This window comes from Barbus barbus (genome assembly GCF_936440315.1).
Source record: "Barbus barbus genome assembly, chromosome: 16".
Lineage (NCBI taxonomy): Eukaryota > Metazoa > Chordata > Actinopteri > Cypriniformes > Cyprinidae > Barbus > Barbus barbus.
In genome coordinates, this window is record NC_136744.1 from 10,616,270 (window position 1) to 10,631,903 (window position 15,634).

Below are 15,634 nucleotides of genomic sequence, written 5' to 3' on the forward strand. Positions count from 1 at the left end.
TTAAAACATGCAATCTGTTCATTGTTAAATATGCTGATTGCAGAATGGGAACAGACTAATGCTCCATACGAAATACGCATTTGTGAATATGCATGTAAAAGGCGTTCTTTTTTTTAAATCGTACATATTGCTCCATTACCACCACCATTTGGAAGTGAAGAACAGTGCAAGACTATGATGTAAACACTTGTAAGACCAGGCTAGTCTGGAGTGTGAGTGAAAACACACAGATCTTTTTATTAGAACAAGCATTTATTTTCATAAAAATAATCAAAGGATTTTATCTCCCTTTTTTTTTTTAAAGAAATACAGAAATCAGTTTTTAAATAATCCTTATGACAAACATCACTCTAAATTTTGTCTTTTTTTGAGGAAGACTGGATTGCTAACAACAAAATAATAAAAATACACTATATTCACTCTGTACTCAAACCTACTGAGATGCTTAAACATCCTTGGAACCCACATACAAAGTTGACTATTATTTAAGCCCTTGCTTTTGCTGTTATAGTAATATTTCTGGATAAAGATGCCCCAGATTTTCGGCAAAGTAAAAAAATATATAAAATTAGAATAGATTAGACAGCAGCATAAAGAGTAGATCCTGAAAACTATCAGTGTGCACATTAACCATATAGATAATACAAGTAATAACTAATGATGTATGGACATAAAAATATATTCTCATGGTCTCATTTTCAGAGAAACGGAGGCCAAACATTCAATAAGACATCCTATACCTTAAAAAAAAGAATCTTGTAAAAACAAATTAAGGACAACTGGTAAATGCTAAACACATACACAATATATATTATAAACAAGATGTAAACAACTACATGCATGACGTGTTACTGAAAGATCCTACAACAATTAATAAATGCACAAAACCCGACAGTGTTTATGCATGAATGGAAACAAAGGTGCGGTGTAAAATTCTCTCAAAATGACCTGAGAATATTTCTGTTCTTTCTCAGACTCCTCCAAACCCATCCCTCTCAAATCCCTTCCTTCATTTTCTCTTTCATCTCTAATAGCTCTTTATTTTTCTCTAACAAGTCCTCAAGCTTCTCTAATGCCTCAGTGATTTCTTCTACAGGTATGTACTTTCTCTTTTATTAATGAGGCTCTTCGTCTTTTAGAAGCTCCTCCTCTCTGTTCATGAGATCATCATCGTCCTCGTACTCCAAGTCTTCATGAGTTTCTGAGAGCTCTTCATCAGATATTGGTTCAAACTTTCTATCGACCTCTAGTTCCATCATCTGCTGCTTTGGCTCATCCTTTTCCTCCTCTACATCACTGATGTCCTCCATACAATCTTCATCATCTCGTCTGATCTTCTCCTTACTCTCCGGAGGCTGAGGTTCCTCACACTCTGAGTCTTCATGAGTTTCTGAGAGCTTTTCATCAGATATTGGTTCAAACCTTCTATCATCCTCTAGTTCCATCATCTGCTGCTTTGGCTCATCCTTTTCATCCTCTACATCACTGATGTCTTCCACAAAATCTTCATCATCCTGTTCGGTCTTCACCTCACTCTCCAGAGGCTGAGGTTCCTCACACTCTTCCTCTTTGCTCTGAGCATCTTCATCTGACTCTGCACCGCTCCACTCTGCGGTCAGAGTTTCTTCTGCACTCTCTGAATTGTCTTGTGATTTGATGCACAACTTGCCTCGAGGACAGCTGGACACCTCATCCTCTGGTGGGGGCTTCCAGTAATCATACAGCTTTCCCTGTGAATTACACAAGAGGCCAACTGAAGCAGAGTCCACCCAATAATGAAAATTTTGTCATCACTTACCCTCATGTTTCAAACCCGTATCATTGACTGTGGATCACACTTTAGTTTGGGGACCAATTCTTACTATTAACTACAACTTTTGACTCAAACTCCTACTTTGCTGCTTATTAATAGTTAGTAAGGTAGTTTTAAAGTTTAGATATGGGGTGGGATTAAGGGATCCAAAATATGGTCATGCAGAATAAGCATTAATATGTGCTTTTATAAGTACTAATAAACAGTCAATATGCTAGTAATATGCATGCTAATAAGAAACTAGTTAATATTGTGAACTGGTCCACTAAACTAAAGTATTATCCTTTAATGAAACACAAAAGGAGAAATTTGGTAGAATGACATTTGGCTGCTTTTCCATGCTGTTTACAGTATGATAAAAGTAGTACATAAGAAAACTACAGGTCCTTCTCAAAAAATTAGCATATTGTGATAAAGTTAATTATTTTCTGTAATGTACTGATAAACATTAGACTTTCATATATTTTAGATTCATTACAACACAACTGAAGTAGTTCAAGCCATTTATTGTTTTAATATTGATAATTTTGGCATACAGCTCATGAAAACCCAAAAAATCTAAAAAAATTAGCATATTTCATCCGACCAATAAAAGAAAAGTGTTTTTAATACAAAAAAAGTCAACCTTCAAATAATTATGTTCAATTATGCACTCAATACTTGGTCAGGAATCCTTTTGCAGAAATGACTGCTTCAATGCGGCGTGGCATGGAGGCAATCAGCCTGTGGCACTGCTGAGGTGTTATGGAGGCCCAGGATGCTTCGATAGCGGCCTTAAGCTCATCCAGAGTGTTGGGTCTTGCGTCTCTCAACTTTCTCTTCACAATATCCCACAGATTCTCTATGCGGTTCAGGTCAGGAGAGTTGGCAGGCCAATTGAGCACAGTAATACCATGGTCAGTAAACCATTTACCAGTGGTTTTGGCACTGTGAGCAGGTGCCAGGTCGTGCTGAAAAATGAAATCTTCATCTCCATAAAGCTTTTCAGCAGATGGAAGCATGAAGTGCTCCAAAATCTCCTGATAGCTAGCTGCATTGACCCTGCCCTTGATAAAACACAGTGGACCAACACCAGCAGCTGACATGGCACCCCAGACCATCACTGACTGTGGGTACTTGACACTGGACTTCAGGCATTTTGGCATTTCCCTCTCCCCAGTCTTCCTCCAGACTCTGGCACCTTGATTTCCGAATGACATGCAAAATTTGCTTTCATCCGAAAAAAGTACTTTGGACCACTGAGCAACAGTCCAGTGCTGCTTCTCTGTAGCCCAGGTCAGGCGCTTCTGCCGCTGTTTCTGGTTCAAAAGTGGCTTGACCTGGGGAATGCGGCACCTGTAGCCCATTTCCTGCACACGCCTGTACACGGTGGCTCTGGATGTTTCTACTCCAGACTCAGTCCACTGCTTCCGCAGGTCCCCCAAGGTCTGGAATCGGTCCTTCTCCACAATCTTCCTCAGGGTCCGGTCACCTCTTCTCGTTGTGCTGCGTTTTCTGCCACACTTTTTCCTTCCCACAGACTTCCCACTGAGGTGCCTTGATACAGCACTCTGGGAACAGCCTATTCGTTCAGAAATTTCTTTCTGTGTCTTACCCTCTTGCTTGAGGGTGTCAATGATAGCCTTCTGGACAGCAGTCAGGTTGGCAGTCTTACCCATGATTGCGGTTTTGAGTAATGAACCAGGCTGGGAGTTTTTAAAAGCCTCAGGAATCTTTTGCAGGTGTTTAGAGTTAATTAGTTGATTCAGATGATTAGGTTAATAGCTCGTTTAGAGAACCTTTTCATGATATGCTAATTTTTTGAGATAGGAATTTTGGGTTTTCATGAGCTGTATGCCAAAATCATCAATATTAAAACAATAAAAGGCTTGAACTACTTCAGTTGTGTTGTAATGAATCTAAAATATATGAAAGTCTAATGTTTATCAGTACATTACAGAAAATAATGAACTTTATCACAATATGCTAATTTTTTGAGAAGGACCTGTATATTCCAAGGAGAATAGAGTTTAAATTTTAACTTTTTTAAAAGCACTGCGGTTTGCACCAAACACTTCACCGTTACATCTGCATCTTTTGCAACATGTCTTTTCACTGAATATCTTGACATTAGCTCCAGCTTATGGCCATGAGAGATATACCAAAACATCAACAATATGCAATGAACAAACAGAACAATGTTTGATCAGCTGATTCATTAAACACATCAAGATTTTCAGTAAACAACAAGAAAAAGAAGCGATCATAAGACTCAGAAAAAAAAAAGTAAAAAAAGTAAAGTCGTGACGTATTGTCAAGTATGGTGACCCAGTGAAATAGTGCAGAAGTCATATCACTACCACTTTTATGATACATTTATGGTGCTTTTGAAAACTTTTTTTAAGCTAAAAGAGTGATCAGGAAATTCTTCATAAAATTCCTTTTGTGTTTCATAAAAATATACTCATCAGGTTTGGGAAAACCAATAGGTCCTACTTTTTTAGCAATGCATGACTGTTATAAAAAGACATCAAATATAATCAAAAAATACCACTAATTCTTCATGTTAACTCTACCTGTGAACTTTCAATGTCTTCAGTGATTGGCTATGTCATGGACTCATGCTGCTTAAATTCTGAAAACACTTGTAAACAATATGAGGCCTTCATAGCCAGTCAAAAGTGATGCTTTTATCAGCATCAGTTAACATAACTCTTGTATTCTTCAGTTGACTGTATTTTTTCACATTACCTCCTGAGGCCTCGTTCGTGTTAGAAGCACCTGCCACCTGGTGTATATCCTTGCCACAAAGTCTTTCACCTACAGAAGAAAAGCCAATCACTCTATCAATAAAAATCTGGATCTCTTTTGATATAAACAGAATGAGCTGCTCTTCACCTTGCTCCTATACAGCATTTTCTCACTCTCCCTTATGTCACACTTAACGTGCTTCTCCAGCTGAGAAGAAAGACTCTGCAGATCATCCTGGCAGTGAAAGAGGGCTCAAGTTAGACTAATTATGTAATACAATTGTGATATTAAACAATACTGACAAGACAAAGACTAAGGCACAGTCAGATGTGCCTTACTTTATTCATACAATATTGAGGAAATAAATTAAACCTGTCGCACTAAGCTTTTGTTGTGTACTTGGGATTTAAAGCAGCAAAAACAACATTAGAAATTTGTAAGTTTGATTCAAAAATCAATTCAAAGATTTGTTCATTATATATTATTTATTTGGCCCGCCAGTCAGAATAAGCCCTTTTGGGATGATACAGGACCTGACAAGTATTCTTGGGTTTATTTTGCCATAATGACCATAACTTATTCAATAATATTAGTGCATTTATAAACCAAAATTATTACATATCAATATTCCTTGTGTTCATGTAGTGAACCTTGATATTACTTTATTTCTTAAACATTTTAAACCCAATTAGTAACAGTGACCGTTTTGTTAAAATTATCTATATCGATTGCCATTCCAGAGAACATACACAAACATTGACATATACAGTTTTGAATTTTATAAGAAATCTGAGAATGACGCTGATTTTAAGATTTAATAAACAATGCTAAAAAAGATGCATATCGACCAACACCCCTCCCCCCACCAAACATCACGCTTCTAGTCAGTAAAGTCCCTCAATTAAATTCACACAAGTACTGCTTTCTCTTGGGAGAGTAAAATTAGTTATGCTCATAATTGGTCCCTGAGGGTGAGCGTGGTACCAGAAGACAGAGTGGGGCTGTGTCCACTGACAGGGTCTTTCTGTGACTGATTCATTAACACTGCTCCTTTATATCTACACTGTAAAATCTATTCACAGAGCATCTCGATTCTTCTGGATCGATCCACAAAAATCTCATTTCTAAGTCCATCATCAATAATTCTACTGGATGAAAAAGCATACGTCTGACCAAACATAAAAACGGCATAACAATGACAATTAAGATACATCGAGAACGGTATTGGAATTGGATTGTAACTCCCTGAAATGTAATCAAATTGTAAAGATTTCCTCCCTTACTATACAATAATATAAAAACAGAAATTGGACACTTACTCTCTCAGCTGAGGGTAAAAACTCAAAATTGGAGGCTTCATTTGTCAAAGTCAAAAGGCTGTAGCAGAGGTAATATGCCTGTATGAAAGAAGATCATTTATCAGCTTATTAAACTCTAAGTGGTTTTACTGTATCACTCTTGGATATTAAAAAAGTAATGATCCAATAGCTCTCAGCCTTCAGACGACTTTTTGCTTACTTGTTGGTCTAGATTGGCATCACAATCTTCTGCTCTCCTTGCAGACCTGAGGCCTTTCAGTAGGGACGAGGGACGCATTTGAGGTAGGAAAGGTTTTAGCTCAGAAAGCTGGAAAAATAGTGATAGAAACAAAGATGTATTTTTATCTTCATACAGTGCAAATCTTCAAAAATGAAAGTAGTTTGACAAAAGCTTGGCCAGCCAAGTGTAGTCAGTGGATGAAACACAGTGCAAAGTCAGTGTAATTGCACTCATCATAAACCATAAAGCACCTATAGTGCTAAACTGTCTGAACATTGAAAAGCCGCTAATATTCTATAGATTATTCTCACCTTAAACTCTGTCCCTGAGGGTTTGTAAGTGCAGGCGTGATTCAAAAGCTTTGAGATGATAGACACACTCAGATGTCGTTTTAATTGCCTGTTAAAGAAATAAAAGATTAAAAATTGCAGAAAGCACTTAAAAACAAAAATAAAATGTAGTAGAACAAATATTTATATTGCATTACAGGGTTTCACTTACTTTCCACGACTACTATCTGGAAGAAGATAAACGAGTCTCCTGAGGTTGTGATGATCTTCTGACAAATCAGTCAGGGTCTGACAAGCTTTAGATATCTACTCAGAAAAAAAGGGAAATCTGTGTTAAATGTGAGAAGATGATAAACTAATACTTAATAGGTAATTAAGTAGTTAGTTTTCTCTTTTAACTGTGGAGCACAAAAGAAGAATGCACTCACTTTTTCATTATATAAAAACACTGAATTTTTGGCTCCAAAATGATAATTGTGTGGAATGTCATGAGGCCAAGTAAATGATGACAGAATGTTAATTTTTGGCCAACTTGAATATTAAACACACTCTTTCTGACCTGTACATCCCAGTGTGCGATATTTTTAAGCAGATTCTGGAGCAGGATGCTTAACTGTCCAGTTGGCAGCAGCTGAAAATGAGCCTCCAGTCCAATTCTACAAACCACCGCCAGAAGCAACAGCAGCTCCTCATCAGTGTATGCTCTCGGACACAATGCAGTACACAGGGAGAGGTACTGAACACATGAAGAAAAAAAACACAGGCGCAAATTAAATTGACACTTTTTATTGCATTTAAAGCTAAATTATTGGTAAACAAATGAAAAATCCCCTACTACTCAATACACGACAAACGCATTCTTAAAATACTCAGCTTACGTTGAGAACACTCTCCAAATTATGTATTAGTAAAGTGCCATTGTCTTTCATGTTAGATATCACTCGGTCTTGGCTGGTTTCTTCCGGCTGAAAGCTGTCTCTGCCAACATATACATATGCATTAAAATACCAATTTAGCATTTTTATGAAACTGTTGGTATAATCACGACTTATGTCAAATATGCTAAATGACAAAAACTACTAAAAAGTATAATGCTGCTGAGACTGAGAGGTGAAAAACTCACAAAAGGTCTCCCTCAGTAAAATGGGGTTGCAGAGCCTCCAGAGGGAACAGACTGATGAAAGATGCCCCCATGTTCAGGAAAACCAGGGTGATGTCCCGTACAGAGGGTACCCACACTTTAAAACTTTGGCTCTGGTGTTCAACTATAACAAAACAGTCAATTTTAATGCTTTATCAGTTGTACAGGAACAGCATATTTGGCCATTATAAAGGTCTTTCAAGCATACCTATGTGTTGAGCAGCAGACAGAGCAATGGTTTGCAAGGACTGCATGATGTGTGAGGAAATAATAGGGTTTGGGTAAACTGACATCATCTGAAAAAGCATTATAGTTATTAGCTGTACATACATTTTGGCTATTGGACCATATGAGTTGAGTCTGCTAAGTTGTATGCATGTTGGGGTACTAAAAGCATAAGCTCTCATGAAGTTAATCCAACTGTAGTGTATAAGTTTTGACAGGTTTAAACGTAAATGTCCCAAGGGTATACAGGTTTCCCATGAGAGAATATAAAATGGTGTGAACAAAATGCAATGAGTCAAATAATTATTATAGTATCAGCGAACCTAAAACTTCAAAACAACTGTATAACAATACAAAAAAATACATATATTACCTAATACAACTCATAAAAACTGATCAACAGATGAGATCAACATGAGACTACACATACAGTGGCCCCAAAAAGATCAAAATATCAAACCATGTAGCATTCATATATTTTTAAATGTAGATTAATTGTCCATATTTTTTGGCCCACTGTAAAATATATCCATGCGTTACTGACTAAGCACACAGTGTTTTGCAGGACAGAAAATATGAGGAAAGAGGGTGGTTTTACCTGGAAAAGCCAACGTGTAACCTCAGGCTGACAAGGGAAAGAAAAGTAGGCTTTCCTCAACAAGCCAGCACTGATCAGAGACAGCACATGCTCACTACGGGCCCTATAGAGGACGAAAACAAAACATTCATATTCCAAAGCGTAATAAAGACAAGTAAACTAATAAAAAACACCAAGCCCAATGGCAAATGAACATAACAGAATCTCCTAATTTACTCATTCTTTAAGAAGTGAACTCGCTGCGATACTACATTTGATATTGGGTTCAAGGTGTCATCAGACAGGCATCATCTACTACTAAAATGGAAGGATTAAATCCATTTGTTTATTTCCGACTTTTAAAAAATTAGCATATTTTGACAACATAATATTTAAACACCTTTTATCATAAGCAAAAGCTGAAGTTTAGAGAAAACTAAAAATGTTATGTTGAATGTTATAAAAAACTTATGTTGGCAGTCTTACTGAAAGAGGATTTGTTGTGATTTGTTATGCGGAGTCACAGTAATCTTCCTCAGGTCCAGCGTCTGGTGGTTGAAGAGTCGACCAAACCTAGCAGGCAGGAATACTTCCTCTCCTGGGTGGATGTCCCTGATGGCACATGAGGCGACAGAGAACCTTTGCAAAAATTCCCTGAAAAAAAAAAGAGTAAACAACATTTTTTTCAGAGGCTGTCAAAACTCTACACAAGACGAAGTAGCATATATATTCTAAATATATTTATGCATATACATTCAAACTATTTTATTTAAATTGACAACCATAATCTACTATAAAAGACCAAAAGGCTTCAATATAGTTTGAAAGACTGGATTTAAAAAAACAAATGATAAGAATGAAGCCAGCTATTAAGCCAGTATGGACAAAATACCTTTGCTCAAGTGAGATGTCTTCCTCTTTACTTTCACTGTTCTCATTCTCATCTAGATTCAGCAGATCCTCTTCACATGACTCAAGTAACTGTCTCTCCAACTCTTTTGACCTGTGTAGTCAAATGAAAAACAAAGTGTGTCAAGTAATTACTAAACATTTATCAAGGTAAGACTAAATGCAGCATGATCTGTCTCAACAAATCATGCCATGGCATAATCACAGGTCTGTGAAACTGACAGTCGGAATAAACAACAATCTGTCAATTTTACACACCCAAAGAGTTACTGTCAGCCAGATTTCCTGGCATTAATACACCAAGGGTGAATTAGGACTATAATTTAACTTTTTCTGAAGTAAACAAGTATTGCAGCTGATGGTTTTCAGCACATTACTATTGGTTCTAGGTCAGCAATTCTCAACCAGAGCTCCGAATATTGGCCTTCAAATATTGTCACAGACACAGGAGGGCCTTGAGAAGCACTGTTCTAGTGTTTCAGGCAAGTTGCTTACTGTTTGAAGTCAAAGAGTCCACCTTATGTATGACCTAATTACTGAGATTTTATCATCTGTCAGGCAAAAATTATTAATTTGATATCTAGAAAAGTATCAGCAGACCTCTCCTCAACAAGTCACATTTTCAGTTCTCAGTGTGTAGTCTATACAGGTAATACTTACAAAAAGTCAGTAATCCTAAATGTAAGCAATACAAATTAGGTTTTCAGACCAACCTCTGATATTGTTCCTTCTCTTGCAGCATCTGCTCCAGTGTATTTCTATAACTAACAGCTTTGGTTTTCACTGCCTCGGGCTAATACAGATGAAAAAAATATAAAAAGAAACATAAGAGTTTGTCAAAAAGTGATTAATGACACACGAGGTCATGACATGTTTTCTGGACATCCTTAAACTTACTGCTGATTTTGAGACAGGTGTGTTGGGCTCTGAAAAAGCATCTTTTTCGGGAGTAACAGGCACATGGTCTCTCCGACTCATCAGCATTTCCAGAGATGGCAGCGGCTCATCTTCATGACCACTGCTGCTGCTGCTCAGACTGATATTGCAGTGCTCTCTCAGCTCATCGTCGGAGTCATCTCCCAACTCAATATCTAAGGTATCTTTCCACTGTGGGCAGCACTTCTGTTTTCTTGATCCTTCTACTTTCACCGAAACAGCTGGGGCAGGCATGATAGCCTTGGGGCTGCGTGACTGCTCCACTTTCAACTGCGTTCTTTCATCAGTTTCCATCTTACATGAACCGGCTTGTTGTGCAAAGCTGGGTGATCTTAGATCGGGATGATGGGGGGACAAGACAATTTTACCATTCTCCTTATGGTTGGAAGAGGGGCTTGTTTGTGAGCAAGTTTCTCTCTCAGCATTTGTTTTTTTATTATGAATTTTAGGTGATGGTAAGCAATAGTCTGGTGTAAAGAGTGGTGTCTCGATGCTGTCGAACGTTGTGCTCGACTTTGGAGAGACTTTGTGCAAATGCGGTTGGCTGGGTGGAGCTTTGGGATTTTTGTTGGCATGTGCCACCATAGCCTCTTTTGGCTCCTCATTCGTGGGTGATTTACGGAGTTGAAATGAGTTAGGTTTGTCGCTCGCCGTGTTTGAGTCCTTACATGGTTTAAACAGCTGCCTGGGGAGGGAAGGTGGAAGTCTCGGTTTGTTGTTGCTGTTTGGTGTGGCAGGAAGAGTTTTATGGGACTGTTTTTCTTTTATAGTTATCACAGACTCATTGCAGGACACGAAAGCACGTTTGACGAACTTTAAAGGCGAGTTTATAATGGAGGAGCTGGAGGTGGGTTGGAAATCAACACATAGGCGTTTCATTTCCTTCTCACTGTCTGTACTACTCTCCCTTTTTCTCTTTGCAGATAGGGACATCCTGCCCTCTGTTGGCAAGAAGTTGTATTTGATATAGAAAGAGAAACAGCTTAGTTTCAAAAGTTACAAAATAAAAAGCTGGGCAAGATCAGTAGTACAACACAGGGTAATAATTCTTACCTGGACTAGTCTTGTGGTGAGGGGTGCTTAATTCCTGTAACACAATCAATGAAAATAGATGAAAACATGTTTGACATCCATAGTCACTGGAAAAAAGGTGGCACATCAAACATAAAATTATTCAACAAAAATATAGAGCTTGACCTGTACCTTCTGTACGGACATGTCGCTACAGTGGGAGGTTTTGTGGTCTCTATTCTCCAGTCTATCTTTTTGCTGATCAGGATGGTGGATGATCCGCTCCCCTGTGTTAACTGATGCTTTGGGCCTCTGCTGGAATAAGCAGGAACTACTGCTCTCAGAGTTACGCCTGGAGTGAGTATAAGGAAGAGAATGTCTCTGGACCTTCACAGCATCTGATTGAAACAAACCTCCTCCAAGCTGAACACAGAACATCAGAGGATTGTGAAGTTAGAATACAATATTCAAACACCAAACACAAGTTATAACAATTATGTAACAAACTCTAAATGGCAGTGTACCCACATTTTTGGAGTAATTAAATTCCAGTACTTTGGGGCCTTTCCAGTCATTTAAAAAAAAATCATCTTTGATTATGTTGCATTAATGAATAATTCAGATTTATCTGAGAACCCATTTGATTGATTCACAGAAAAGAACAATCTTGAAAGCTCACAATTTGGACATTACAATGAAAAGATTTATTATACACAATAGCAAGATATAACTGATAAAACATTTAGATCTTAGCATGAATAGGGAAAAAATTCAATTTAATGCAAAAAAATATTTCAAGATTTTAAAGGTTTTATTAATTTCACTGACTTTACTTCCTGGAAAACCCCATTTTTATAATTCCATAATATTTTTCATGACCGCCAAAGCCCTAAAGTTAATCACTATATCAATATTAATTTAAATCTCAGGAGGTACAGCAATTATTTATTCAGTCAAGGAAAGTCATGGAAATTAATGAAATATTAAAAGTTATGGCAATTTTTGCATTCAATTATTTTCTATTTATGCTCAGCTTTAAAGTATTTCAACTGTTATATCTTGCTATTGCACAAATTAAAACATACAATTTGTCAAAGGATCTAATTCAATTTGGCTGAAAAAAAGTTGGGGAATCCCTGCATTACAATACTCTTAGAAATGTGGATAATAACAAGAAAGAATTAATAGTTGCATTTACCCTCAAGTTTTCATTCAGCTCCTTACTGAGAGCGTAAGAAATTTCTTTGTCTCTGTTGTAAGAACTGGTCCTCTGCAGTATAACCGTGGGATTGAGAGAACCATTCTTTCTGCAGTTAATGTTGCCATTATTCGGTTGTAGTTTTGTCACATTAACTTTGTAATTGACAATACTGTCCTGTTCTGGTCTCTTGTTGGAGGCTTTGAGTGCAGCTGAAGTGGACTTGTGCTCCAGCTCAGGGTTTTTGGTGGGCAGGATGCATTTAGGCAGTGAGTTCAAGAGTTTTGGAGTCTTCTCAGAAAGTTCAATACGTGGACTACCTGACACAGGATGTGGTGTGGCAGCTACACTGTCACGTCGCGGAGCCCCAAGCGTAATGAATTCTTGCACTTAAAATAAAGCAAACACATTGTCAGACATTCAGACAAGAAGTGCAAAAGCAACTTCATCATCATTATATCATCATGGCAGCTGAATCACCTCGCAAACCTGTATTAAATGTTAGTGCATGCTTATTACAGGGTTCCCACACCTTGGTGAACTTCAAATTCAAGGACTTTCCAGGTCCAATACTCTCAAATTCAAGGACTTAACGTGGAGGCCACACTTCAAGTGAGAGCAAGGTTATATCGTGTTACCTTGTAAGATACATTGTTATAGTTTTCATGTGTCAAACACAACTATGCAAAAAAGCATTGTTTTTTTTGGCCTTATAACAGAGATCTGATATTCTATTTGTCGAATTTCTGTTTTGCATAAAACTGAATATTCGGTACATACTATACTGTATTCTCAAATGATCTGATATTAACTTTTGCATGGATTTTATTGAAAAGCGCTTAGGCTCATGTAGCCATAAGTTTTAAGATATATGAATATGCTTTTAAGTTTTTCTTGCCTCATGGGTTTACATTATCTTAACAAGCAAAGCAATTCAACATTACATTAAATCAAATATTTGGGCAACAGAAAATTAAATATTTTTTATGTTTATTGAATGCTGTGTGTCTTGTAAAACTTTGAGGTACCATTGTAGTAGTTTTGTACACGTGTGAACATCATGCAACGTACAACACAAAGTACCTCACGCGGGAAACACTTAATGTATGCATAGGCCACAAAGTGCTGGCAAAATAACACATTAACAGTCCGGAGGGAATAATATGGAATTTTTTCCAGAAAACTTCTTGCACAAAATAAATTCAAGCACTTTCAAGGACCTGTATCCATGTATGTTTGTTTTCAAAAACTTTTTTTTTTCAGATTTACAAACTTTCAAGGACCCGTGGGAACCCTGTTATTAAGATTGTTAGCTGGCACAAATCAGACTGACACGCCAATATGAAAGCGCATTGACATCAGTTGGCTGGAATATACTAGGCGACTTATGCACAGATTTTTGTCCCAATTTGCAGTCTGGTGGAGTCGTGGTTAGTTGCCAAAAGTCAGAGCCAGTCTGCAGATTTTGAGCAGTTGGAGTTGACTGATTTGCAGAAAATCACAGTGTATAAGGGGCACAGAATCCAATTTGTAGCTTCAGACTATGATTCGATCCAGTCCGAGGATCAAGCATGTTTGTTATTTTGATCTGAACACATATGTTTTCATCTGTCAGTCATTTATTGTATGATGGCTAGTTTATTGTCATTTTCGTTCAGTCGTCATGCAATGCATTCCAGCCTTGAGTCTAGAAAACAGGAGGAAAAATCCGCAAGCCAATGTATTACCATTGTGCCATACCGCAGTAAGCCCACAAGCAGATCAACAGCGGCCCAACACACCAAGCATCCCTGTACAGTATATACCACATATAATCTCACCCATAGAGGTGAAGTGCTGCTTGAGAAAACTTGACATTTTATACTGAAGAAACACAGATTGGTGTCTTTAAAAAGTCTTCTGAGTGATCTGTACAAAGTGAGACGCATGTGTGAAGTGTTAAAACAAATGAACTTACATGTGCGCATTTGTTTACATAACCAAATCCTGTTTTGAGAAATCTGTGCCATTACAAGACACACCACATGTTACAGTATTGTTATAGAAATAAATGACAGTAACAGATGACATTCAACAGACCTGTGCTACATGCTTCCAGTTTCCTATCAGGTGGGAGTGTGTCTGTAAAAAGAAAAACAATGGAGGAAACTTTAGCCGTTGGTCTTGGAAAGGATGGAGAAAAGGGAATACCTATTTTCAGCGCATCCCTCTCATTTGTATTGACTTTTGGCTTTCACTATATGGGCGGGAACAGAAGCTAACGTTAGTATGCTAGTCTTGAAAAACGAAACTATTAGCAAGTTAGCAACAGTTCAAGTCATCGAAATAGGCTGTTTTAGCCAAAGTGCTTGATGTTTTATGACAAAACCTTCCGTAAAGAATAAATTACACAGAAAGGCGACCGTCTATCGGAAGATGCTGCCAGTCATGAGATGCTCTTAAAGCTTTACCGACGAAAACAAGCGCTCCCATGAAACTCTAACTTTACAAAACTTGATCAATTCTGACTAAATGTTATGTAACGTTATAACTTACATAGTGCATTTTGCAAGTAACGTTACACTAGTAACGTTAAATCAAAATTGACTAAGTTAGCTGTCAAACCGCGCGAGTGGCGGCGACTTTACCATACGAGTCCGTTTAGTTCTGAAAAGAGTCAAATGTGTATATAAACATTGTAATAAAATGATATGCGATGCGTACCAGCCATTGTAGAAATTTATTGGATACAGTCCATGATGAAAGCGCTGTTGTGTTTGTGGGGAGCCGCCATCTGTGGGAAGGAGGAGCGAGAGGGTTGTAGTTCACGGAAACGGCCGCTAGAGGCGCCGGACACACAGTGAACAGAAAACACAACAACATACGAGTAAAGACTGATTACAGTTACTATATCCCCAAAAATACCATTTGTTTGTTTGTTTTAGCAAATTTGCTGTTTTACATAAAAATAGTTTCAGGATATCACTGACTGGATGGATTAGCTTAGAGAAAGTGTTCATTTTAATGTTTTAACATGCCTACACGAGATTTATTTTATTTATTTATTTAATGGAGTAGTTTTATTTTTTGTCGAATATTATATTATGACCCATATATAGTATGATATAGTGGGAAGAAGAATAAATCTGTTTTATTAAGAGGCTCAAAGTGCAATAAATATGCAATTTAGTGCAGACGCTGTTGTTAACACTTATATGACAAAATAGTATAAGACGAATGGGACTTTTATAAGAGGATCAGACTTATCCATATATAATAATCAGCT

General features: G+C 37.5%; 1 protein-coding gene across 4 annotated transcripts; it reads right to left on the reverse strand.

Annotated features, from left to right (window-relative positions):
* Positions 1-212: 212 nt before the first annotated feature.
* On the reverse strand, positions 213-15,162 carry slf2 (SMC5-SMC6 complex localization factor 2). 4 transcript variants are annotated; one of them, XM_079437079.1, is made up of 22 exons: positions 15,073-15,162; positions 14,449-14,490; positions 14,190-14,277; positions 12,370-12,758; positions 11,364-11,594; positions 11,214-11,247; positions 10,122-11,101; positions 9,938-10,017; positions 9,208-9,318; positions 8,802-8,969; positions 8,337-8,439; positions 7,722-7,809; positions 7,496-7,637; positions 7,251-7,350; positions 6,932-7,108; positions 6,584-6,678; positions 6,394-6,481; positions 6,062-6,169; positions 5,863-5,940; positions 4,691-4,777; positions 4,544-4,612; positions 213-1,730 (listed from the first exon to the last, which is right to left on the reverse strand). In XM_079437079.1, the coding sequence occupies exons 3-22, from the start codon at positions 14,224-14,226 to the stop codon at positions 1,116-1,118; spliced, it is 3,780 nt and encodes a 1,259-aa protein (XP_079293205.1). In that variant the 5' UTR covers positions 14,227-14,277; positions 14,449-14,490; positions 15,073-15,162; the 3' UTR covers positions 213-1,115. The 4 variants fall into 4 exon arrangements, with proteins under 4 accessions (XP_079293205.1, XP_079293206.1, XP_079293204.1 ...); XM_079437080.1 differs by having other exon boundaries at positions 11,364-11,523; positions 15,073-15,147; XM_079437078.1 differs by lacking the exon at positions 14,190-14,277 and having other exon boundaries at positions 15,073-15,154.
* Positions 15,163-15,634: the final 472 nt, after the last annotated feature.

Excerpts from the sequence above, each read along its gene's own strand:
- slf2 (XM_079437078.1), bottom strand. Across the intron at positions 8,440-8,801 it reads TCACAACAAATCCTCTTTCA|GGCCCGTAGTGAGCATGTGC; the intron begins GTAAGACTGCCA and ends CGTCCTCTATAG. Across the intron at positions 6,482-6,583 it reads CCAGATAGTAGTCGTGGAAA|GCAATTAAAACGACATCTGA; the intron begins GTAAGTGAAACC and ends TTTCTTTAACAG.